The 25396-nt window shown below is 35.0% G+C and overlaps 1 protein-coding gene and 1 long non-coding RNA gene across 15 annotated transcripts in view; one reads left to right on the top strand and one right to left on the bottom strand.

Moving 5' to 3' along the window:
- The window catches only part of LOC143164003 (uncharacterized), a 32821-nt gene extending 21500 nt beyond the window's left edge, over positions 1-11321 (bottom strand). For both annotated transcript variants that reach the window (XR_012996009.1, XR_012996010.1), the window contains exons 1-2: positions 11137-11321; positions 10726-10807 (exon numbers count right to left, since the gene is read on the bottom strand). This is a non-coding gene — a long non-coding RNA (uncharacterized LOC143164003). The remainder of the gene's footprint in view (positions 1-10725; positions 10808-11136) is intronic.
- The window catches only part of ATP2B2 (ATPase plasma membrane Ca2+ transporting 2), a 446707-nt gene that overhangs the window by 337712 nt on the left and 83599 nt on the right, over positions 1-25396 (top strand). For 8 of the 13 annotated variants that reach the window (XM_076346010.1, XM_076346023.1, XM_076346012.1 and 5 more), the window contains 8 exons: positions 509-766; positions 1762-1887; positions 10718-10843; positions 12674-12706; positions 14233-14328; positions 20598-20639; positions 22414-22578; positions 24802-25016. In XM_076346010.1, coding sequence (XP_076202125.1) covers positions 509-766; positions 1762-1887; positions 10718-10843; positions 12674-12706; positions 14233-14328; positions 20598-20639; positions 22414-22578; positions 24802-25016 — 1061 coding nt within the window. The remainder of the gene's footprint in view (positions 1-508; positions 767-1761; positions 1888-10717; positions 10844-12673; positions 12707-14232; positions 14329-20597; positions 20640-22413; positions 22579-24801; positions 25017-25396) is intronic. The other 5 variants (XM_076346018.1, XM_076346021.1, XM_076346020.1 and 2 more) reach the window with 3 other exon arrangements.

The following is a 25396-nucleotide window of genomic DNA, read 5'->3' as shown; positions in this document are numbered from 1 at the left end:
AAGTGTGTTTAGTTGAGAACATTTAGAAATTGTATTGAAAATAGTTTCTTAAACCTGTTTTAATTTAATCTGTTTTCTTTAATCTTAATTTAATGTCATTGCTTTCAGTTGATTGATGCTACTCATTGTTTTAGTCCTTCTTGCCACTCTTAGTAAGTCCTCCTTGTTTCTGGAAATGCTTGATGGCTCAGGTGAAGTTATCAACCCTTCTATTAGATAGCAGAATTGGTGCCTTCTTTTCCTGTTTGCTTAGTTTGGGTTTACCAAGGATAGCTTGTTCAGTAGAAGAATTAAAAGATCAAAAATTTCTATTGATTTGTTCTTCTCTGTTCTTCAGACATCTTTATTTCTACTTTATTCTGCCATGTTTCATTTAGCAGACAGTACTTCAAAAAGTAGTTCTATTCCTTAACCTTGTTGTCATTTCACAAGAAGTTTTTCTCCTTGTGATAAACATGATAAACCTGATCTTCGCTTGACTGAATGGTTCTTAATGTGGTCTTTGCAGGTTGTGGTACTGCAACAGGAGGAGCTGAAGATGAAGGTGAGGCTGAAGCTGGCTGGATTGAAGGTGCTGCCATCCTACTCTCTGTTATCTGTGTTGTACTTGTCACTGCCTTCAATGACTGGAGCAAGGAGAAGCAGTTTCGTGGGCTTCAAAGTCGTATTGAGCAGGAGCAGAAATTTACTGTTGTCCGAGGTGGACAGGTTATCCAGATCCCAGTGGCAGAGATAGTAGTTGGTGACATTGCACAGGTGAAATATGGTAAGTTCCGTCAACTAGTTGTCTACTTTTCTGAACTTCATTTATTCTCCTTTCCCTTTCTAGCAGAATAGACTCACTTCACTGGAAGTGATTTAAAAGACAGAGAATTATGTGGTGTCATTGTTGTCCATGGTAAGGTAACAATTTGGCTGTTAGGGCAAAAGGAAAACCTAAGATACTTGCTGTAAACTTGCACTAGGTAATTAGTTTTGTTTTTGTAATCTTCACTTCCTTTCACTGACAAGGACAGGAACTGTTCATACAAAGGTGATTCTTTTTCATGGAGGATTACACTATTTGGAATTTTTGGTTTCTGTCGAGTTAGGAATAAGAAGAAATATTTTTAAATGCTCTGTGAAAGGGAATTGTGCCTCTGTGCTCACCCCATTTGGTAGGCTGCTCCAGAGCTATGGATCCTGTAAGTCCCCCCAGACTGGATGCTTCCAGATGCCTTATAATTATATGCCATAGGGAAAGCCCTGTGCTCCAGTGAACAGGAAGACTTTTGCAGGAACTCTGTGTTTGACTGAGCTGGCAAATTCCAGCAAAATGCCTGTTCTATCAGCCATCAAGTTTCTCCTGGACTTAGCTAAGGGCTTCCTGGGAGGGGAAGGGGAAAGGGCAGCCTGACTGTTTATTAGCCACTGTTAATTCCTAGGAAGTCTGATGCAGAAACCTTAATGCCATGTTAAGAAGAACACTCCCCCTGCCAAATCTCAGTGATTATTGTGTTCATCGTATGTTAAACGTGATGCATTCTGATTCTGGGATAGCATTAGGCAAAAAATATTTGCAAGACAAAGGCCCTTCCCTATAGGATTGCAATAATATGGCTGATACGGACCGATACAGTAGTAGTTCTTTCACTTTGCTTTCATTTTACATTTTAATGCAATTGTTGTTAATTGTGATTTTATAATAAAAATCATTATGTAATTATAAAAACAATCTTACTAAACCACTGTGGTTTTCCATTACCATGTTCTTACTGAAAGGTGATCTTCTACCTGCCGATGGGATATTTATTCAAGGAAATGATCTTAAAATTGATGAAAGCTCTTTAACTGGAGAGTCAGACCAAGTCCGCAAATCTGTTGACAAAGACCCAATGCTACTGTCAGGTAAACCTGCCTGAATTCTTGCTGAGTTAGCTTTTATGCACTGCTTTGTTCGTGTTTTGTTTTGTTTTTCCATGCCATCAGGTTTTGGTAACCTAGATACAACTGATCTTTTCAACACAGACACTGGCCTTGTCTGTCATTCAAAAGACATGCTCTTGTTTTTTGACTGTGTGCAATTATTTCTGATCATCATACTTATTTTATAAAGTGAGAAAGTAATGAAACATTTTCAGAGGAAAAGGAAAGTATCACTTAAGGAAATAACAATTGTTTCAATTCATTGTATGCTAATTTTAATTTAATAATTCAATTTCAAAGCCTTTTAAAGTCTCTTTAAACACCCTCTTTGTGTGTATACCAGATACGATAGAAAAAGAAACATTGTGCTTAGAAGGAAATGGATATACTAAAATATTGTGGGCTTGACTTCTGTGGTAAATTCAAGTTATTTTGGAAGATAATTTTATACAGTAAATCAGTTAAACAGAATGTGATTTTTTAATTCTGGTAGTTTCTAAATAGGTTGGTTGTCGATAGATTCCAGCTGGGATGTGATCGCAGAATAACAGCCTGCTGATCTCATAACGACCATCAATGTGTTATAACCTGAAACAGTCATTTTCAAATACATTTGAACTTTTTATTCATGGAAAGGATTCTCTTTGCTGACTGGTTGTACAGTCAGCCAAGAGTCATCCCAAATAGAATATTTATGTTGCAGTGCAGCAGGTAAGTACGCATTCCTGCAGAAATCCTGCCCCCGTCCTGCCTCACTAAGCTGGTGTTTCCCAAGCAACAACTGTTGGGAGATGCTTTTGTTCAGAAGAGACAAGTAGTGACAAGTAAGGATATGTGACAGGTTTTTTTGAAATAACAGTGCAAATTCTATCCAAACCTGAAATCACATAATTAGTTCCCTGACTATGAGATTATGAGTGTTTATTATGTAAATTATGGGATTGTGGTCTGGTAAAAAACCCATCAGATTTCAGTCAAAAGGTGGCTGCATTAACGTAAGGTGAAGAAATTGCTTGTGTTATTTGTGGACTTGCCATTGCCACAGACTTCATGTTACAAAAGACCATGTTAATTAATTTTAACTTTAGCAAGCTTCTAGCATCTTTCTGCCTGAAATGGTGTATTAAAAATGATTTTGTTTCAAATGACACAAAAAATTTCTATCTCTTCTGAGAATAAAGCAGCAAAAAAAATTTCTTTTGCTCTTTTAGGAGAAAAATTCCTTTGGTTTCTTTAAAAATATTCTGGTTTTTATTTGTTCAATGTTTGTGCTGCCAAATGTATGCCTTTTGCTGTTCATGTTGTAAACCCCCAATTTTTTCCAAGTTATAAAGAGGCTGATAAAGATTAGTGGAGTAGCTGCAAATTCTGAAGGCTGCATTTGTGCAAAGAAAATACAATTAAGAGCTCAGCATTTGCAGGCAGCACACATACAGAAATGCTGAATAGTGGGGCCAGTGCCACTTCTGAATTCTTGGTGTCCCTCTGGCTTCTTCATATGCTGTAAGGTAACTTAAGTAAGTGTTCCGACTTTCGTGAGTAGTGTATGAAACTACTGACTGTTATTTTTGCTAGATGTACAATAATTTGATTTATCCTAGTAGTGCAGATATTTAGGCTTAACTTGATTGTAGATTAAGAATTCTCTTGGAGATGCTTTCCAGTGTGTAAACGGAAGGCCTGCAGTGATATTTTGAGGAAGGGTAGCTCACTGTTGCTGTTCCTAACAGAATTTGTAATCCAATGTTGTCCTTGAAATATTTGTGCATTTTTTTTTCCTTTTTTCTTAGCTGATAGTTGTACTGTTCTCTAAATATAACTTCATAACTGGCATAAAATTTTCATTTTAAAGAGATAGTTTTAATAATGATATTTTCTTATAGAAACTTCTATCATGAAATATCATAGACTTCCATAAATTAAAACATCCTGTTGTTGAACTCTAGAGGTTTTCTGATTATGAAGTTTCCATTGATTCGTGTACTCTCACATCTTTCTAAATTGAATTAGATCTTTTTGAATACCCATAGTTTTCAGTGGTGGCTGTGAAAAAACATGAAGGCATTGCCCTGAAAGGCACGGTGGGAAGAGAAAGGGAAAGTAGTCAAGTTAGGAGAAAAGATGTTTTTGCCTTGCTTCCCAAAACTCAGATTTCTTTGCTGTAAGGAGAGAAATTTGTCTTTATGTTTTTATTGCAGAGTTATGCAGAGTTAAATAAAGTTTATACTCTTTATTTTTTTCTATTACTATGTAATCTCTATTGTGATTACAAAGAAGGTGAAGAATTAATGTGATATTTTAACAAGCACTTCACACACCTTTGGTCCATACTTATACTAATGAATTTTTACTCTTGCTGTATTAGAAAATCCCTGAACTCTATTTGCTCAGGAGCAGAGTTGATGATTTGAGACTCTATCATGCAAAAAACTACCTTCTTCCATAGATACGGTGCAAGGTTTAATCCCAGTGATGCAGAAGCTGACGTGCCCACTGGAAATTGTTAGTAGTCCAAAAACTTGGGAACCACCATGTCTTTCAGGGTGGGTTTGACCTGGTTTAAAAACTGAGTTCCTGTTGGATGTTAGCCTAGACCTATATTTTTGTAAAACTTCTTTAAAGAAAAAAAAACCCAAACCAACCCCCGCAAAAACAGCAAACAGACCTTAAATTTTCCTCTTATCTTTGCACCTGAAGACATCAGGAAGTTATCTCCAGGTAGGCTTTTGGAATTTAGACAAATATTGTCAGGATGTTACTTGCCACTGTTCTTCCTTAATCATCTGTTGGAAAACAGTCCAGGTTTGACAGAGGAATAACTGAAAAAAGGTAACATTTGAATTGCAGCCACAGTTTGTTTTGTGAGTCTAAATTTGGTGAAAGGTAAACACCCTGAATCAGGAAGTATTATTTTCACCATTGGCTCCTGAAACAACATTTTTAATATTCAATCAGTTTCAATGACATAATTAAACTAAATGAGTTTCTGTGCTTAATGTCCTGTTTAATCATCCAGATAGTCATTGAGAAGTACTTGATAGTACAATAAGTACAGATAGTACTTGAGAAGCAATTCTAAGAGTACAAATGCTGAGTAAACCAGATGGTTCATTTCCATCTGTATATAGCACATTTGGTACCACCTAGGATGGCAGAAATGGAAATACAGACTCCGATATACCTGAAACCAAAAGAAGCAGCTTCTCTTCTATAGTTCCACTATACTTCTGTCTAAAACATTTTCCTTCTTTTAGTTCGTTAACAGAGACTTGCACGCATAGTGTAGCATAAGCCATTGCATCAAAAGTCATCAGCTTAAACGAGACTGTGGTGACATTAAATTTCTTTGCAATGAGCATGGGCATGTGTCAACCACCAGATGAAGACAGCTTGGGTCGGACTGCTACTCAGCTGTCTTGGTTGAAGCTGACGTGCCCTTTAAATTTTGTACAGTTCCAAGTGCCAAGAAATCCATGATTCCTAAATACAGAAGTTTTGAATACGAGTCTGGCCTCAGTCTGGCACACAGTGAAGTATTTTGGGGTACCACCTGATAACAGTTAACATTGTAAAAAATACCTTATGAGGCTTACTGTTAAAAACTTTTTTTCCCAGGTATTTAGATTAATTTGATTAAGGTATGAAAGAGTTACATAGAGGAGCTCAACTAGTGTAGTTCTCACTGAACTGAGACTGACAGAACATTACTTTATCCTCACCTAACTTTTATAAACGCGTATTTCTATCAATGCACAGCAAGGATTTGAAACAAAGAAAACTCAGCTTATTCAAGGACAAATAAAAGAAATTTCTTGGTCATGGTGCTTTGTTAGGGTTTGGAAATAAAAAGGAAGCTTGATAAGGAATCGGGTCAGTTATTGCCTGGAGAAAAGTAGTTCTGATTCTGTCTTAATTCCCTGCCAGAAAATATTCCAAGCTAGGCTTCTAGCACAGCAGAAGTTTTCAGAACAGAGCAGCTAACTTCAAATGTTCTGAATTATTTGGATATGTTGAAATTACACGTAGATGAGTTTTTTCTGGAAAACTCTCTTTTGTTCATAGAGGATATTCTGATGGTCGGTTCACTTAATTATTAACTTCAGTTACCTCTTAATAATTGCAGTGACTAAAATTGTTGTTTAGATACTCAGAGAATTTTTGTTCACTGCAAGTTTGCTGGAAGTAGCGTAACAGTATAAACCCCCCAAACTGGCATGCTTTGGTTTTCTTTTCTTATTTTTCAGCCCTATTTCCAACCCATTTCACCAGTACTGTTATTAGATTTGGGGATTTCTGAGCAGTCTCATGTTTAGTTGCATTTTTGTCTGAAAAAGTATATACTATACTAGGTTCCTTATCTGTCTAATCTGTTTACCTCTTTTCTTACTAAACTGGACTTCTTCCTTCTCTATCTTGGAATATTCACCATTTATCAACTTCAGATTAAATACTCAGCATATGAAAAAATGTATTTTACTAATATTGAAAAATTAGTCTTGAGAGGGAACGAAGTCAGTAGAATTGTTCAACATGAAGTTGGAATACATACTTAGCATACAGATTAAGTGAGAAACATGCATTCATTCCAGAATTCCATTTACGTAACAACAGCTGATTGAAGTCTGTCCTGGTTTCGGCTGGGCTAGAGTTAATTTTCTTCCTAGCAGCTGGTACAGTGCTGTGTTTTGGATTTAGCATGAGAATCATGTTGATAACACACTGATGGTTTAGTTGTTGCTAAGCAGTGCTTGCACTAGTCAAGGACTTTTCAGCTTCTCCTGCCCTGCCAGTGAGAAGCCGGGAGGGGGCACAGCCAGGCCAGCTGACCCAAACTGCCCAAAGGGCTGTGCCATACCATGGGACGTCATGCTCAGTACAGAAACTGGGGGGAGTTGGCTGAGGGGTGTGACCGCTGCTCAGGAACTGGCTGGGCATCGGTTGGCGGGTGGTGAGCAATTGCATTGTGCATCACTTGTTTTGTATATTCTATTATTATTATTTTCCCTTCCTTTTCTGCCCTATTAAACTGTCTTTGTCTCAACCCACAAATTTTACTTTTTTTTCCCTGATTCTCTCCCCCATCCCACTTGGCAGGGGGGAGTGAGCAAACAGCTGTGTGGTCTTCAGCTGCCTGCAGGGTTAAACCACAACAAAGTCATAGAGCCCATTTCTTTATTCACGCTAATATGATTATAATACCGTTTAGTGATGTTGCCAGAGTTAGGTGGAAGGAGATTCAGCTCTTTGGTTTAGCTTAGATGCTGAAGAATTTTTCCAGTAGTACTAGTGGAACATAGTCTGATGATAAATTAGTATGCTCTAAAACATGCTTTTTATGCACCATAACAGTTTTGAATTATGTTTCATGACACTAATGTTAAGAAAAGGTTCAGAAAGACATTTTTGCCCTTTCCAGGTGTGCAGAGGTAAGCTTGAAATCTGGTGGGTGCATGATTTCTTAATAAAGCTGGTTTTGAAACGTAGGTGTACATGCCATTTTTTGGAGGATATTTCTACCCACCTTTGTAGCCCAATACAGAAGAAGATTCCTTCAAAACAAAACATAGCTATGCTAAAAGCAAGTTCGTAATTAAAATATATTTTAAATGGCGTTACATCTTAAAGGAGGTTCTTCCAAATTTCTGAGTTAAGTTTCAGACATTTTCTGTTTTGTCTGAACTAGTACAACCAAGGCTATTCTGGTTTTTAAAGATCTTTTCTGTTCCTTCAGGCTTGAATGTAACTTGGTTTTTGTTGTTTGGGTTGCGGTCCTAAATTGTATGTTTGTGATGTGTTGCTCTATCATGTGAAAGAAAGCAAATGATTTTTAAGGAATCAGACTTTATCTCAGAAAGCCATCGGAACAGTTCTCAATGCACCAAGAAGGGCTGCTGGTTTGTTTGTTTTTTTCTTTTTAACATATATCTGACCATTAGTGCATTTTTGTTTTTATTCAGCTTATTTCTGCTGACATTTTCTTAGTGTTCTGATGAGATATTTATGCTCTCAAATTAGGCTTAGCGTTGACAGATGTTCTCTCTGTTCCGTGTTTCTGTTTTCCTTTTAAGAACGAGAGGTTTTGATTATTTAGAGAAAGATATTTTGCTTATAAATAGATAGTTGCATTGCTTAGTATGTTCTAGGACAGCAACTGGATGAGCAGTAATAAGAAAATGGGATTTTTTAAAAATGGGTTGCAAGAATGTGTGTGTATATATATATAAATATCGATCTATTTAAGGACACAGGTCCATATATCATTCCTTTTTTCAGCTTTTGAGATAACTCAATGAAATGAATATATGTAGATGAGGATGAACCCAATAAAATGTTTTTTAGAAAGGGAGGGGAGAAAGAATCTTTCCATGGCCATTCAGGTTTAGTAGATCTGAATGCCCAATAAGATTCTCCATGAGAAATTAATTATATTCCCCATTTGCTCAGTGCAACAGGCTCATAATTCAGTTGGTTAAAAGCCATTTTGCAGGAGTCTGCAGAAGGGTTGTTTGAAGATTTCTTTTATTTTTTACTGTGGCTTCAGGCATGCCCTGCTGTGGTACATTTCAGAACTACAGGCATCAGTGAACAACTTCACTTTAGTTTTAAAATATTGAGCGGTAATTAGTGATGGAAGTGGGTAAGTGATAGGGGAAAGATAGTTGAGTATAAGCATACCAGAATTTTTACCTCATTAGCTACAGAATTGTTTAGGACAAGTCAGTTAATGAGTCTACCTAATTCATGCTGTTACAGAATGAATGAAGCAGTGATGTTGTCTTAAGGAAAGTAAATGCAGAACCTTACATTTATGACAAACTTGATAATTGTAAAGCAGTACAATGTAACTTTTGAAGCGAGGTGAGGATCTAAGGAACAACAGATTAAAACTCAGCAAAGAATAATAGTTTGTCACAAATACTGCAGTGACAAGGCAAAAATTAAAGTGAGTATTGTAAGCAGTATAATTGGTTTACTATCAAAATGGTCAAACGGTTTAGCTGACCTAAAGACTCTTAAACCAACAAATAGCTTCAAAAGAAGAGTAAAAATGCTTTCTTCCTCCATGCCCCCATGCCCCGCCAAAGGAAAAAGTAATTACTGGACTATGTTCTGGTTCCATCTGGTCTCATTCCTCTGATGTCCCACAGCTGCAAGTCTGGGATAATGACTGGTCTTAAAATATAATTTATTTAAAACTATAGCACCTAGGATTAAAAACAATTGTTAAATAATAGAATACTTTGTGAGCAGGTTCTAGTTAACCATGTGTCCATCCATAGTTCACTTGGAGGTATAAATACATGTTTGTCTTTTTTGTATGCGATGATTTTTTTCTCAAGGCTAACAGTTTGTGTGTTACAGTCTATTTTCATAGTTTCCAAACTACTTCCTTCTTCAAATACAGGAAAGAGTATTTAAAAAAACGCAAGCCCAGTAAACTTTCAATCCTAGTTTGCTCTGTCAACTTTGTGTTAAGAAATGATTGCTTTTCCTCTGTGTTCTCACAGTGACTTATACTTAATAGGCATAACATAATTTTCTACTGCTAAAGGATAAAATATGAAGTCTATTTCAATGAATAGCTTTATCTAACTATCAGTAGTTTCTCGTCATTACGTATTTGGTTTTTATCTATTTCACAGGAGCTTGTATCTTTTAAAATTCATTACCTACTAAGGATATCTCTCTTCAAACATTGTAAATATTACTTCAGTAATGAGGTTTTTAGATTGAGACTTTGTCACCATATGAAATGACAAATCGGTCACAATTTGATACCATCCTTGGCACATTTGTTCCTATGCTTCAATGACAGGCTTTTTTTTAATGAGCTTTTATTAACTGGCCTTAAATACATGTCATAACAATAGGTTGTTCTTCATTTTCAAACTTTTTTTTAGAAATAGCCAGAGTGCAATTGCGTTAGACTGATCTTTTGCAAATCCTCTGTTATAAAACTTTTCCAAAATGTAAATCAGAATACTTTTGATCATTTTGAGGAATTTCTATTTGTTTGTGTTTCCACAACTCATAGCAAAAGGTTTCTAAGAGGCTATGATCTTAGATGCACCTACCATTTGGTTCAATATAGGAATAATAGCTGTAAATAAACAATTTCTATGCAATAAAGCATGAAATATTTCTCAAAAATAATTTACTTAATATAATGATATAATTACCTAGTTAAACAAATCATCCTTCTTGGAAGAACTTAATGTACATTTTGATTTGTTTTAGAGAAATCTCTGTACAAACTGAATTTGTTTTCAAGTGTATGTCAGATTCTTCTTGCTATTTGGGAATCTCTTGATTTAATTAAACATCCCCTTGAAGATTTTTCTCTGTATTGATTTTTCAAGTTTGAAGATGTGAAATTGGCTTCAAAAATATTTTTTTCTAAGCCCATAAATCAACCGTAACTGAGAAAGATGAGAGAAATTACACACACGTTTTCACTTAATGTATGTAATAGTCTTCCAAGTTACAAGAATTAACTGTGTGACGCTAAACTATTATCTTCCAAGATTATGTAAACTTGGTTAGTGAACAACATTTCTTTTAAAAAGGGAAATTTAATGTGTGTGGTTAATGGATGTGCAGCCTAAGATTTGCAATTAAGCACCCATTCTTGGCTGAGAATAATATACAACAAAAGGGATTATTTTGGGTATGTAATTATATTGGCCTCAATATAGATTTTTAAAGTGTAACAAATCTCTCTCAGTACTATAGTAAACATCTTGCATAAAATATTTAATGGTTGTTCTTTTTATTTTTTTAGCTATATATAACTTATCTTGCATATTTTCAGGTACTCACGTCATGGAAGGCTCTGGACGAATGCTTGTAACTGCCGTGGGTGTGAATTCTCAGACAGGCATCATCTTTACTCTGCTAGGTGCTGGAGGAGAAGAAGAAGAAAAGAAAGATAAGAAAGGTAAATTTCACAACACATAAGGATGCTCCGAAGAAAGCTCTTGGGCTTTGTGTAGCCAGAGGTCTCCTCCATTTTTGACAAATAAATAAGATTTTAAAAACTTCCTTTTTGTATACATTTTTGTCATTACATGTCACACAGAAAAACAGCAAAAGCTGTTAACCAATAAATACATTGGATAACAAGATGTTTTTCCAGTGTGAAATTGCAGACTCTCAGTACATAATTAAATGCAAGAGGATACATGGGCATACTCCCATTGCCGTGTCTTCTTTACATAAATCCATACTCACCTAAGATTTGCTAAGGTTTTGCTCTTGTGCATTTACATCTATGTAATATTTTTTTCAGAAAAACAAAAACTTGGCCATGGAAATAGCGTATGTCTTTGAGCTTCAAAAGAAAATAAAGATAAAATGTGGCTTTTTGCTAGCGTAGTTGTTTAAAGTCAGTGAGTGACTTTAGAGGCATTTTAATTTCTTAAGGAGTAAAGGTCAAACTAAGAGTAGTAAAAGAGAAGAAAGTAGCAGTAAATGTCAACAGAGAGTTTAACTTTGGTGTCCTGTATCAGTTAATGAAATCAAGAAATCTCTTTAGACTTTGCACCTTACTATAGTGTGGTCATAAGCAATTGCTAACTTAGGGGTTGCACATTAAGCAGAAACATGATTTATTGTGTGTCCTTTCCAGTTTTTGTCCACACAGTCTTGTAAATTGTTCACGTCTACATTCAGAATTTCATTCCAAGTTTGTTCTAAGAATATTTATCTTTCAGACATAATTAAGGGCCAATTAATATGGGGTTTTTTTAGACATTTCCACTCTTTTTAGTGGTTTTCACTATTAATAAAAAAGAGTAGTTATAGCTTTATTGAACATTTTACTTAGTATCTGTCAGGCAGTGTGATTTCACCTTTTTTTCATTTCCATCCTTTTAATTTGAAGCTGCAGATAGGAAGGCCAAATTTAAATGGTTTTCATGACCTACAGTTTCCATTTCTGAATATGTTCAATAATTGGTTGCATTTGACTCCATGTTTCTCTGAGGAAATCCCTTTTTACTTGATGAAAGACTTTATGAAATGTTTACCATTTCATTTCTACACAGAAATGCACAATACCTGCTAGGCATGGTAAATTCTAGGAACATTAAAAGGAGAAAGACCGAAACTTCCCAAAGTAAAACTCTTCCATGTCAGACTAGTTTTGAACCATATCTCAGAGTTTGATCTTGCTATCATTAAGAGAAAGACTCCTAGACATAGACCTTTGGAGATCTGGCAGCATCTGTTTTGGCAATGTCTAAGGATATTGTAGGTGAGAAGGAGCAACTTCAGTACCTGTTTGAAAGTGACAGCTTTCTGCCCGGAGGTCCTTTGTTTAACTGGGTTGGCCTTCTCTGTATGTTATTTTGCTCAGGACACTCTTGAGTCTCTCATGTTTCATTGTGGAAAGCCTTGAAAGACAGGGAAAGAGAAATCTGAGATAGCAGAGTGATGCACTGCACTGTGGTCGTAACGTACTACCCAGAGACAGAGATACTTACAGAGGTGTGTAAGAACTTTTTATGCAGATGCTGAATCTAATTGGATATAGTTACGATATCGAGACAATTCCTTCACATTTTCTAATGTTGCTAGTAGCTTTGTGCTAGTGCAGAGGAGTGCCTGGGCAGAGCTGGTTGCAGACTGAGGCCCAAACTCAAATAATGTACTCTCATATATAAACCTGCAATTCTCTGAAATCCTGCCAGTCATAAATGTTTGTTTCAGTCTTATGTGGGTGTGTGCTTTTATCGTTCATTAACATTTTGTAAAAATCATCATACAGGTGTGAAGCAGGAGGATGGACATCAGCTTCCAGGTAGAGTACAAATTGTACCGCATCAAATGAAAGGATGAGGCTTTTAGCCAGCAAGCTTTGGTGCAAATCAGGGTTGAACTAATGATTGAAATAACTGTCTTTGAATCAGTCGAGTTAAATTAAAGAATAATTTCAAATCAACAGGGTTGTTCGTGGCAAACATTTAAGTGTGCACGCACTGTTGGTGTTGCAAATCTTAATGTTAAGCTTGAGTAATCAGTTATTCTCCAGAAGTAAATTACAGTATATTAAATGTTGGAACGCATGATTTGCTGTTAGCAGTTCACGCTGTGCTGGTTAGTATGAGTATCCAAATGGAATAAAAAATAAGCATGAGTAAGCAAAACAGCTTTAAGTTATTACCATCACAGTAATCAAATTTGCAATTGAAATTTTCACGAATGTAGTTACACAGGGTATGTTTTTAAATTCTGTATGCTGTTTATTTTCTTCTCCCAATTTACCATTTGTAAATAAAACGTGACTTTTTTTGTTGAATAACAAACCAGTGCAGTGTGAAACGGTCACTATGCGTCAAGTACTGAGGAAGTTCAAGAGTCTCGATCAGGATTCATTGTAGGACTTCTGTGTTCTATTGTGAACCATTAACCAACAGAAACAAAACAAAACTTGTTTTATCTGTTATTTGTAGAGACTAATTTTCTGAACTCCAGTATTAAAAAAACATACTAAAATAATAAAACCTTCTTCAAGTTTTTCACCTTCCTGTTAGGAAAGATTGCTTGACCAATTTCTCTAATATGCAGATAATTGCTGAAAATAAAAAGAGGATTTTTTTTTTCTGATACTTTTTTCATTTCACCACAAAACAGGCAATTACATGTTGTCTATTATTTGGATTTAAAATAACTCATTATTCTCCTCAAGACTATATTTTCCATTTCCACATACAATATTGAAAAGTTTAATGTTTCTACTCAGATCAATGTGCCTATTAACTAGGTTTTGGCAGGACATAGGTTGAGCCTGTGTTAGACTGGGATATATCAGCAATAATACATCGTAATATGCAACATTACGTAAAATACAAAATAGGTGATGTTGTATATACTATGTAGCATGCTGCATATTTTAAAACTACCCATGCATTGTGTAAATTCATTAACTCAAGGGAAATATTTCGACCATTTTAATATTTGCATGACATTCTATTAAAGTAAAAAAAATTACACATAAAAGGACCAAAGCAATGTACATAGTACTGTGTACGGTCAGTTCTCACCAACTCTGTTAACTTTGTTAAATGTCTTTCATATTTATTTCTTTAATTATTATTTTTCTTCCATGTATGAGTTTTTGCCTTACTTTGTAACACCTTTGTAATGACATTTTGCTTTTGAAAGTTATGTTAATTAATTTAAAACAGATTGATTTTGGAGAAAACAAAGCCATAGTATTCCATAAATGTTTTTTGTTTTGTCATGTGCATTTGTTCATGATGATGATGTTGTTGTTGTTATTATTACTATTATTATTTATTGGTTTTTTTATCCATTATTACTCAGTAGATTCTTCCCATCCCTCCTCCCACCCTCCTTCAGCTACAGATGGTGCAGCAGGTGCAAATGCCACTGATAATGCAAATGCCAGCTTAGTCAATGGTACGTCAAGAACACCTAGCTTGTTATATTTGATAGATTTCTCTCCTGACTATATAAGATTCCCTCTTCCTTTTATGAACTGCACAGATGTTGTATGTGCACGTGATTACCCTCTGAGAGATCCTACTCCATAAACTCTATAGTAACATATAATAGATGCCACAAAGATGCTGCGACTAACTTACTTTATTCACACAGAATTAAGCATGGGAGAGGAAGAAGTAGGAATTATGATCTATTTGCCATGAATTAAAACTGCAATTAAAAGGAACAGTTAAGTAAGGCTAGTTTCAAAACTTTTGAGTTGCCTTTACATGAAGTTTCATTGTAAAGCTCTTCTTTACACATTTGTCAGCACAGATGTGAAGAACACCATGATAAATGGATTATATCTTCTTTTCTTCTGATGCGGCACTCTCATAAATATTCATATAGCCTTCATGTAGTTCTGAGAAACAGTGCTGGGGTCAGGAATCTGGCTCAATTTCAACAAACAGTGCTTTAGGAATAACTTTTGCTGCTTTGAGCATCTTTTTTGGAAGAGACTGAAAAGTTATGTTTGTGGATATTTGTGTATGCCCTTAGTGATCATCTAATGAGCCTGCCTGTATTTACTAAAAAGAAAATTACTGTAGCCAATTTTGACTGTCTCTTAGTACAGATTCTTGATCCCGCTTTTTAGCATGCAGATATTTCAGTACCTCTTCTAATAGTCTAATTCCAGTATTAAATGGAATGGGTCAATATTAGGCTCGGCATCAGCTGTATTGTTCTGATAATCAGATACATTAGTCTTTATTTGCCATAGAAACATCTCCCTCTTGTACAGCACCAATAATACTGACAAAAGTAATTCTACTTTTCATTGTGTTGTGGCAGAAATTTTTTTCCATGCAGGTCAGTAATTGTTGCATTATGCATGTGAAACTAGAGTTTCTGACATAGCAATACCAAGTACTAAGCAAGTACTAAGATTTACTGGTGTAATATCTTATTTAAAGCAATGACATAGGAAATCTTCAAGCCTATTTTTAAATAATTTTATTATAATTTAAAAGAAACATATAACCAGATTTAAAATTTTACTCCTGCATATTCTAAGTTTGCTGGAAAACTAGGATTTACGATCCCTACTTCTCACTGCATGACAGGAGCCTGTATCATCCTGGTTCCAACACCCCAATTTCAGATTCCTTAGAGACCAAGAACCAGGAAATTAATGATGCATATTTCATTCTCCATTCTTTATGCTCTATGATTCTACTCTGTTGTGCGTAAAACAAACATATGCATACAACAAAGCCTTACCAGATATACTCCTTCAATCCCGCTGGAGGCTGCACTATTACATTTATGCTCAGTCCTGCAAGTTGCCGAGTACTAAGTTAAGCATCTGCTTGAGTGCTTTGCTGGAACCACTGCTCAGCAAGATGCAGAAATGAGTCCTAGATTGTTCTAACCTGGTTTCTCTGTTAGCAAGTTTTAGTTGCCTGATAAATATCTGTTGAGTTTGGTCTTAATGCCTGAACTTAATGTGGAAATTGAGTTCCAAGGGATATTAAATCAGTGTCTCAAGTATGTGATTTTCCATCATCTTCTCTCCCATCAGAAACAATAGTTACTGTCCCTGTTTATCTCGGATTTGAGAGATACATACTCAGTTCTTTTCAGTGCACAAAGTGTAGAAGTAAATTTTTTGTGCAGCTGAATACATTTTTGCTTTTAACTCTTCTGAGGTGAGGCGGTCGAATTAATTCTACAGATCTTTGATCAACATGGAAAGGAGATACTTTCCACAGTTCAACTTACCTGACATTGTGTTCAGAGGAGAACTGAGACTTGGCAAGTAGAGTTAGATCTGAATGCTTTGAAATTGTCTGGGAAATTGCCGAAGTCTGATTTCTGTTTATACTATACATTTTTCTAGTCAGCAGTGACGATGAGTTAACAGAATAGATATGTTTTGGAGGGGAGAAAGGAAGGAAAAAAAAAAGAAGTTCTAAAGCAAGGAGACCAAGTTCATGTAGATATTTTTTCAGTCTAGATGAAATGATTTTTTTCAGTAATGTCTGAGAATTCTCCCTGAGATGTGACTGGAAACAAGCATTTTTACCTATAGTCTAGTACCTCTGTGTAGAAAATACCTGCAAATAAGAAAAAAAAAAGATATATACTTGAATAAGTACTTAGCTCAGGAAATGCTATTGCTTGTTACTTGAAAATCAACTCATTACCATTTCCAATAAAATATTGTTAGTCTTAGTTGTCAATATACATTTGACAGAAAAGAAGGATTTAGTTTTCAGTCAGTGAGCTTATAGTGATAAATTCATACAGGTTTGTGACACAGCCTGTTTGTTATCTGCTGTATCAAAGGAACTATTATAAATTCTGTTGGGCTTTAGTAGTTGAGATTAAAATACATAATTGTTTGATGGTCTCTTTGTTAAAACTATGGACAATATATTAAGTTTTTAAAAGGTTACAAGTTAAGGTTATGAGCAGATCAGAAAATTTTACAGAAAGGTAGTAATTAATGAAAATTCATCTAATTTTAAAGTATTGTGTTTAGAAAAGGTAATTTTTTTAAAGAAAACATGGGAAGCAGCAATCACTGTTTACAGGTTGTTTATCCCAAATTTGATTTCCTTAGAGAAAGGAGTGCTTGTCATTGTCCAGTAGAGCACTACCTGATTCCTAAATCAGGATTTCCATGTTGAGTTGTTGGGTTTCTTTTGGCATTTGGTGCTCGGAGAATTTGTTACTTAAAATTATATTCTGATATAGAAACACCATACCAGACTCAGAGAAATGTGTCAGCTGAAATACTTTACATCTACTGTTAATTGTTAGTTCTGGCATATGTACGCTACTGTTCCATTCCTGCAAAGCAATTTGCAGTTTCAATGTAGTTTAAAGTATTTGCTGAATTGTAAGTGAAGTTATTTAGTGAGCGCATAGAAGAATTATCTAAAACTTCCTATTTGATACCGTGGAATCAGATTTACTCTTTTGTGGTAAACCTGTGTTTTACTAATGCATTGGCTCTGATATCACACTGCATGAAAGAATTCCTAACGATTCACTTCAGATATGTTTGACATCACTTTTCCCCCTATATATAGATTTGCAATGTGCATCTGTTCTTACTAGCTGCAGAATATAACTGACTTGGCGTAGGAGGGCTATAACTCATTTCTATTGCAAGATGAGACATTTTGGAAAATCATTAGGGTGTTTTACATTTTGTGCTCCATCACAGCACATGAGAACATAACTCGATTAGCTTCTTCAGTTGATTCCAAGCAGTTTCTCCAATGACCAAGTAATTTCTAATGTCAGCGATAGGTCTTTGTTGTTCTGTCTCATTGACTCTTCTGAAGGGGCTGGGGGAGGTAAAGGGGAGTCTTTCTTGGAAATTTTATTTGAAGAAGTAGCTGGATTTTGGGGTACAAACTTTGGCAGTAATGGTGCCATAGGTGTGTTCCAAAAGACAGAAATTTTAATAAGGCAACGACAACATGCAGAACATTTTCTATTCAAATTCAAAACCTTCAAAGCAGCTGCAGAATACAACTCACATTAGGAGGCTCTATATTCTTTTCTTAACCTTCTGATTTTTCATCCTTGCTTAGAAAAGTGGTAAAAATAAACTCAGATGAATTCCTCCAGACTTCAGGGCCCAAACATAGTTACTTATTTCCAAAAAGAAAAGAAGAAAAAAATTTGCAAAGTTATGTAAAAATGTATCATGTTTTGAAGAATTATGTATAAAAATAATATCAAAATATTAACAAATACTCATCCTTTTAATGTTTCTGAACAACGCACAAAGGTCAGAAAGATGAGATAGTATTTCTGGTCCTAGCACTAACTGAAAGGAGAAAGGATTTCTCAGCAGTAGTAATTCTATCATCTTAATTTATTTCTTAATTTCTTTATTTATTCATAATTTATAGCCAAGTGCAGGCTTAGAATTATTTGGAACAGGAGGAAATAAATCCTTTACAGCATTCTTTTCTTTATCATAGTTACATAAATTACCTATTCTTTGTTATTCTATCTAAATAATTGGAATATTTAGTTAGCTGTGATGACTTCCCCCCCATCCCCCAGTAACCTAAGTGCAGTAGCTGCTGAGGTTAAGAATATATTTCTTAAATACTTATGTTTACATTGTTGTTAACGATTGTCCGTTTTGTGGACTGGTATTTTTAGGAAGCCAGGGTAGATGAATTGTTAGTGGAATTCATTATGACAATTATGATACCCTTGTTAAATAGCAAATATATATCATAAAGTTAAATACTTTGATTTACATAGAAAAACAGTGTGTTTTGTGTTTGCCAGTTATGAGACTCATGGTTTTGGGTTTGGGTTTGGTTTTTTTTTTAAGTTGAAGAATCTTCAATTATACTGCTTTAAGGTTTTGAGTTGTATTCTGAAAAAGGAACTATGGAGCTGGCCGTAGAGCAGACGGTCTGCTCTAAATTAATGTTTTCCGGTTCCTAAGGAAGGCTTTATCCTCTAGCCAGAAATCAGAATCTCTAGAGATGTTTTATGTCTTCCACTAACTTTATTAAAAACCATTCTAAGAAAAATAGCCATTAGGCAGATAGCAAGTTCAACCATGCACTGTGTGCAAAAATTTTTAAGCAGATTTCACAATGAAAATGAACTTGGTTTTGTTCAGGTTCATAGATTCATGTCTCATGGCAAAACGTAAGTCTTTGGAAGATAGGTACCACCTTTTTAAAAGTTGTGTTATAGCCAAGGTGGGAATAGAGTTAGAAATACAGACAAGCAGTTGATGCTAAATGGTTTACTTCAGCATACTTTAGTAATCCATCCGAGTACTGAGATGATTACACGTAGCGGAACGTCCTTTCCTTTACTATAATTCTATGCTTCTGAATTTGTCAGTGCCTGTAGCCTGTTAGTGTGGGGTGAAAAGTTACAGTGATAAATTTATGACTGATTTGGCCATTTTTGCTCTTTCTGAGAGGGAAGTTTTTAGTGATCTCCCAGTTACTGAAAATACAAACATGCAAGAAAATGCATCTTAGCCATTTAATTTTGCTACTATTTATTCACAGCATAGGGTGAAAAAATGAACACATATGCTGAAGCATAATTTCTGCTGCTTTATTGTGCATGTCAGTACCAGCTATATTATTGCAGGAAGTCAGAAGAGCAGGACTTAACTGCTGTCATATTTTCTTTATAAACTCTAATAATACATTTCTTATTAGAATGTGTCAAAAATCCTGTAAAGGTGTTTCAGCTATTAGTTTTCCTTAGCATTATTTTTTTATTGTGCATTATACATAACTACAAAAAGAGAACGTCATCCATTCTGAATGTAATATTTATAAAATTCAAGTAGTCTTTTCCGTAAGATAAATTCATATATGACTGTGAAAGTTTCATAAGGGATCCCACCAGGAAATTCTGAATACATTTGAACTTGTTTGCTGGTTATTCTGAATACCACAGTTTGTATGCTCTAATTTGTATTTTGCCATTTTTATTTCATATATGTTTTCAAATGGTATATTTTCAGTTTAAAAAAAAACAGATAAGGACTTTGGTATGGTAAGACTTATACGTAGCTAAAATACTAAATTGGAAATTACAGATGCACTTGGCAAATCTTTCTTTAGGATAAATCTGAATATAGCATGATCACTTGGCACTCATTTACAGGAGTAACTTGCTAAATGATACAACCAAGTGAGGAAGATGTAATTTTAAATTAATATCTGATTTACATTTTTATTTATTTATATTTATTAACACTATTATTTATATTTTGTCCTAATTTACAAAAATAATAAATTTAATTCTGGACTACATTAAGAAAGTCATGTTCTGTACTGGTGTGTGCCAAAATTATACCTGTGATTTTTTTAAGTCCCAGCTCTCTGAAATTTCAGTTCAGGAATATTATTCAAATTCTGCTTTCCATTGGATTCTCTTTATTAGTTTCACCCTCTTAATTTACCTGATTTGCTCAAGAATATGTGCTGATATTTAGTGTTTTACATGTTGCAACATTGAACTTTACTGCAGTTCCTTGAATGTGTCCAGCTAAGTTGTCCATGCTTCTAAGTAAACATATGATAAAAATGGCTACTGATCATAAATAAGTATCTGTAACATGCCCATTACTTTTGTCTGCCCTTTTTATTTAAATTCCCATTTTCATGTTCTGTCTTGGGTGAAGATTGTTTACTGTCTGTTGTCTGTTGAAATTTTTCATCATATAGGCAAAATGCAGGATGGGAATATGGAGAACAGCCAGAACAAAGGTAATCTTCTTTCATATTAAGGAGGTTGTGGATTTTATTTTTAGCATGTAGTTAAATTCTGTTAAAAAATGAAATGAGAATTTGTGATTTGTGCCTGTGTGTAAAAATGGCCCTACTGTTCAAATAGAATGTTAAAAAACCCCCAATCAAACCCAACAAAAAAAACTACCAAAGAAATTGTAACTTACAGAATTTTGATATAGCAGATATTTAGGATAGGAGAAGATCAGTATTTCTAATAAGCTATTTATGGATGATACTTTCATGTCACAAAGTTAATTTGAATTCATTTTTCTTGTGCAAGTTATGTATGCTGTGTATTGTTAGTGAATTTCCAACCCTATTCTTGATACGTCTCGTCATCTTTGGTGTTTAATGACATTTTACAGACATATTTTCATTTGCAGGGAGAAAGTAAAGCAATAACAAAAGGATACTTTAAAGCCAAGTGGTTATTTAGCAATATAGAGTTGTATTAGAAGGATAAATAACAGGAAGATTAAGAATCTTAGGAGTTTCTTATTTAATGTACACTCTCAGGAAGAAATTGAAGTAAATATTTTGCTTTCTCTGAAGCAAAGTCATGGTTCCCTTTTTATTGTATGAGACACAGCTATCATAATTTCTTTGGGTTATGCCAAATAAGTAAATTAAACTATAACTTTGTCTTTTCAGATAATTCTAAAGATTGCAAAGGTGGTGGATCAGAAACTGAATAGATAAACTCAGTTGTTAATGGTACAAAACTATTAAATAAAATGATATTAAAGGAATACGTTTTAAGGTTAAATAGATGAATGAGATTTCCAGGTCAAATAAGCATGGTTTTGTACAATCTGTCAAAGCAAAGCTGTTTCATCTCATTCTATTTAATTTACTTACGTCTGTGTTCAATACAAAACAGACACATACACATATATGAACTGGAATGTCATTGCTTTTAAAAAACATGTCTTTCTCTTTGATGCTATAATAAAGTTTCCTTATATTAGCATTAGCATTCTTTCAAGAAAGGATGGTTTAGCTTTTAAATTATGTGTGCTTTTTATGGGAGAATGAGGATGGTATCACCGTCTGACCTGATGGCTGTTACCTGAACACTGAATGCTAAGGAAACTTTTTAAGTCTGGTATTATCTAGAATAGTGGTTTGCAAAGTGTGGTCCACTTGTCACTGAGGTGCCTGTGCAGTCAAGAGAAGTGGTGCATGGATCGTCTGTGGAACCACATTGCCTTTAAAATGTTTTCATGAAAAGTATGATTATAAGGGTGCATTGTAATCTATGAGACATACCAAAATTTCGAGATATATAGACCGCCTATTTGCCAAAGCATTTGAGATCTGCTATTCTAGGAAATGCTGCACTACTGATGTACTGTTACTTGCCAAGTAATTTGCAAGACATTAAGTGAGAGAGAGAGAGAGAGAGAGAGAGATAAAAAACCCAGAATGTTGTTGGTGGTTTAAAATATAACTAAATAAATAAAATTCAATGGTTTTCATGGTACTTGACAAACAGCGCATTACATATCCTCATATGTATGGAGTGCACATGGGTATGCTTGTACATTTGTGCTCCTGCAGAACCCCACTGGGTCTCACAGGGGCGTCTGTCTGCCATGGGAGTGAAGTGTGATTCTGTGCATAGTTACAATCATCTGTGTTGCAACCAGCCCTGCCACAGGTGTTGTTGGTTGAATTCAGTAAGTATCAACACTAAGATAAAAAGAATGAAGAATAGTTTTGGAGTAACAGTTTTGTTCTGCATTATTAGCCAAGCAGCAGGATGGGGCTGCTGCCATGGAGATGCAGCCGCTGAAGAGTGCAGAAGGGGGAGAGGGAGATGACAAAGACAAGAAGAAATCCAACATGCACAAGAAAGAAAAATCTGTTCTTCAGGGAAAGCTGACCAAGCTGGCAGTCCAGATAGGCAAAGCAGGTATGACTGGATCACTGACCAAATAGCAGTGTGTTATACTAGCAACAAACGGTTTTAAAACAAATTATTCTTAAAAGGGATAGGCATTTTTACCGCAATGTTTAGAAACAGGTCATCATAATACTGTTCCAAGGATAGTGTGTGGTATGGAAGATCTTTTATTCTTCTTAAACTCAGCTTTGACTGTCAAGTAACTGGAAGCTTTGGGCAACTTGGATTGTAATGAATATTTGAATCAAAATGAAATGTAGCTTTTCTCATAGGCAATATTCCCAAGTGCAGTAATTACATATTTAATTTCCTTTCCCCTTAGAACCTCTGAGTACACAGTTTCAGAATCTCTAATATTATCTCAAAATATTGCTCACACAGTATTTCCCTCTTATGGATACTGAAGTCATTCTGTTCTCTCTTAATACCCATGTTTCTGCCTTCTACCCAAATACGACACATCTGTTGACTCTTGTATGCAGTACCATCTGGTCCCTACTGTTATAAGTAGCACTTCTTCTCCAACATGTAGGTAGAAAGTGAAAATCTTTCATAATGACATAATGTTCATTAGGTTCATTTTTCTAGTGGTATCAAAGAGATCTTGATCTCTATCCAGGTCCTTGGCTGAGGCCCTACAACAGATTCTTAACTTCACCTCTGTTCAATCTCCCTTATCTTTCTTTACCAGTCTGATTTTTACCCCTGCTATTCCTTCTCATTCCTTTTTAAGTTCATTGCACTTAGGTGATCACATAACCCCATGATGCCGCTTCTGTTTCTTTGCCTGAACAGTGCATGGCTCAGGATCTATGGTTATCGTCTCTTTAATATCCAATTTCATGCTTTGTCCAGTTTCATATTCCTCAAGCTTCTCTGCTTTGTTGCTAGTTGTACAACAGTATGCGTTGATACAAAACCACTTCATTTCTCATGATCATTAATTTCTTAGATTAAGAACCTTTCTACATTGCCTTCTGATTATTACTCTTTCTGGTATTTCGGCAGGCATGTGAATATCACTTTTAAAGTAATTGTATAGGGATTTCTAACCATAATGTGGCAAGTAACATGAATTTAATTAATTAATCATTGCCTCATTTGTTTTTTCTTTGTCATTGGGCCATCTATGGGGATGTCTTGCATTGTCATGAGTATTTGCTTGTACAATATTTTAACGGATTTTCCTTTATCCTCTGGCATTTAGCGGTCTCCCTGACTCATCTGTTTCCTGTCAAACTTAGCATCCTTCAGCTTACCGACTTTTTCTTTTAACTTCAGTCAAGACATGAAATTCACAGCATTCCCCTTCTACTGTATGATCTCACTAGAGAGAAATTAATTTATTTTGAAATGCAGACTTAACTGCTTCATAGAAACCTGCCAAAGAGCAGGAATCATAGCAAGGCAAAATAGATGTTCTAATGGAGTTTTTATTTGTATACTCAAATCCAGGAACAAAGTTGTGGAGGAGGAGTGCTATCTTAGCAAAGTCTGTGTCACTGGGATATTAAGTCCCTGGGATCTTTTGTGAATTCTGTGAAATATTTATCAGTGTCTCTTGTGCTACACTGTCAGTGTTGTACCTCTTTTGAGCCTCTCCTCATAAAAATACGCACTGTTTGCATATGTCCCTTACACATTTTCAATAAAAACAATTAAAAACTCTTCTGTGGATGATTCTGCAGTATTGCCTCATTGCATTCAGCCAGACACATCAGTAGGGCTTTTCTAAAATACTCTATACTGCAACATAAACTAGAGGAGACTCCTTTTCTCAAGGCTCTTAAGATAAGCTTATTTAAAAGAAAGATGAGTGTTTGAATATGGATAGACTAGTAATTTGTAAAAAGGGGAGGTTAAAAGGACAGACAAATATTGTACCAGGCAAAGTAATGCGCTAAATTGAAAAAACGTAGCTTGAGAAACAGCAGAACTTGTGTTGAACTAGACTGACTGAGAAATTTTAAAGGCAGCAGTAAGATGGTGCTTAAAAATTAATGCAGTATGATTCAGCTGTTCTGTAGAATTCAGTGAATGTATGGCTGTTGTAAATGTATTGTAGTAATGTTTGTTCTACATTGTAAAATTTATCATTGTCATCATTATTGGTACTGGAGAAAAATGTCATGTAGAATAAGAAAATAATTTCATATCAAATTCAAAGGTAAATTCTAATTGCACGTTTTTAATTGTGTTTGTTTTATAGTAATTGGTTATTTCTATTTTCAGGTTTGGTGATGTCTGCCATCACTGTAATCATTTTGGTACTATATTTTGCCATTGACACATTTGTGGTCAACAAGAAACAGTGGTTGCCTGAGTGCACTCCTGTCTATGTTCAGTATTTTGTTAAATTCTTCATTATTGGTGTTACTGTACTTGTGGTTGCTGTTCCTGAGGGACTTCCACTTGCTGTCACTATTTCTCTGGCTTATTCTGTAAAGGTAAGAAACATTAAAAATAATTATGGGAGAAAAATGCTGTTCAGTTGAGTTTGCTAGTAAGAAATTCTTCAGGTTTTATCAGGTGTGATGAAAGTTGGCCTGTAAATTACTGTGCACAAATTGTTAATGAAATTTCTTTAAGTGAAACTTTGCTTTATATTGAAAGTATTTCTGACAAATGTGCAAATGTGTATGTATTCTAATACATATCTTACTACACAGTGCAGGAATATCAAACAATAGAAATACCTACTTAGTTTGCTAGGTTACCAGGAATGTATTGAGCAGAATTTACTATGAGAATAGTCCAGTCTTTTGATACAGGATAACTTTGTCTTCAGATTTTCTTGTGGAACAGTACAAAGTTTTGACATGGATTT

Source organism: Aptenodytes patagonicus, chromosome 8, assembly GCF_965638725.1.
Source record: "Aptenodytes patagonicus chromosome 8, bAptPat1.pri.cur, whole genome shotgun sequence".
In the NCBI taxonomy this organism is placed as follows: Eukaryota; Metazoa; Chordata; class Aves; order Sphenisciformes; family Spheniscidae; genus Aptenodytes; species Aptenodytes patagonicus.
Note: the sequence above shows the minus strand (reverse complement) of the source record. Positions and strands in the feature narration are given on the sequence as shown.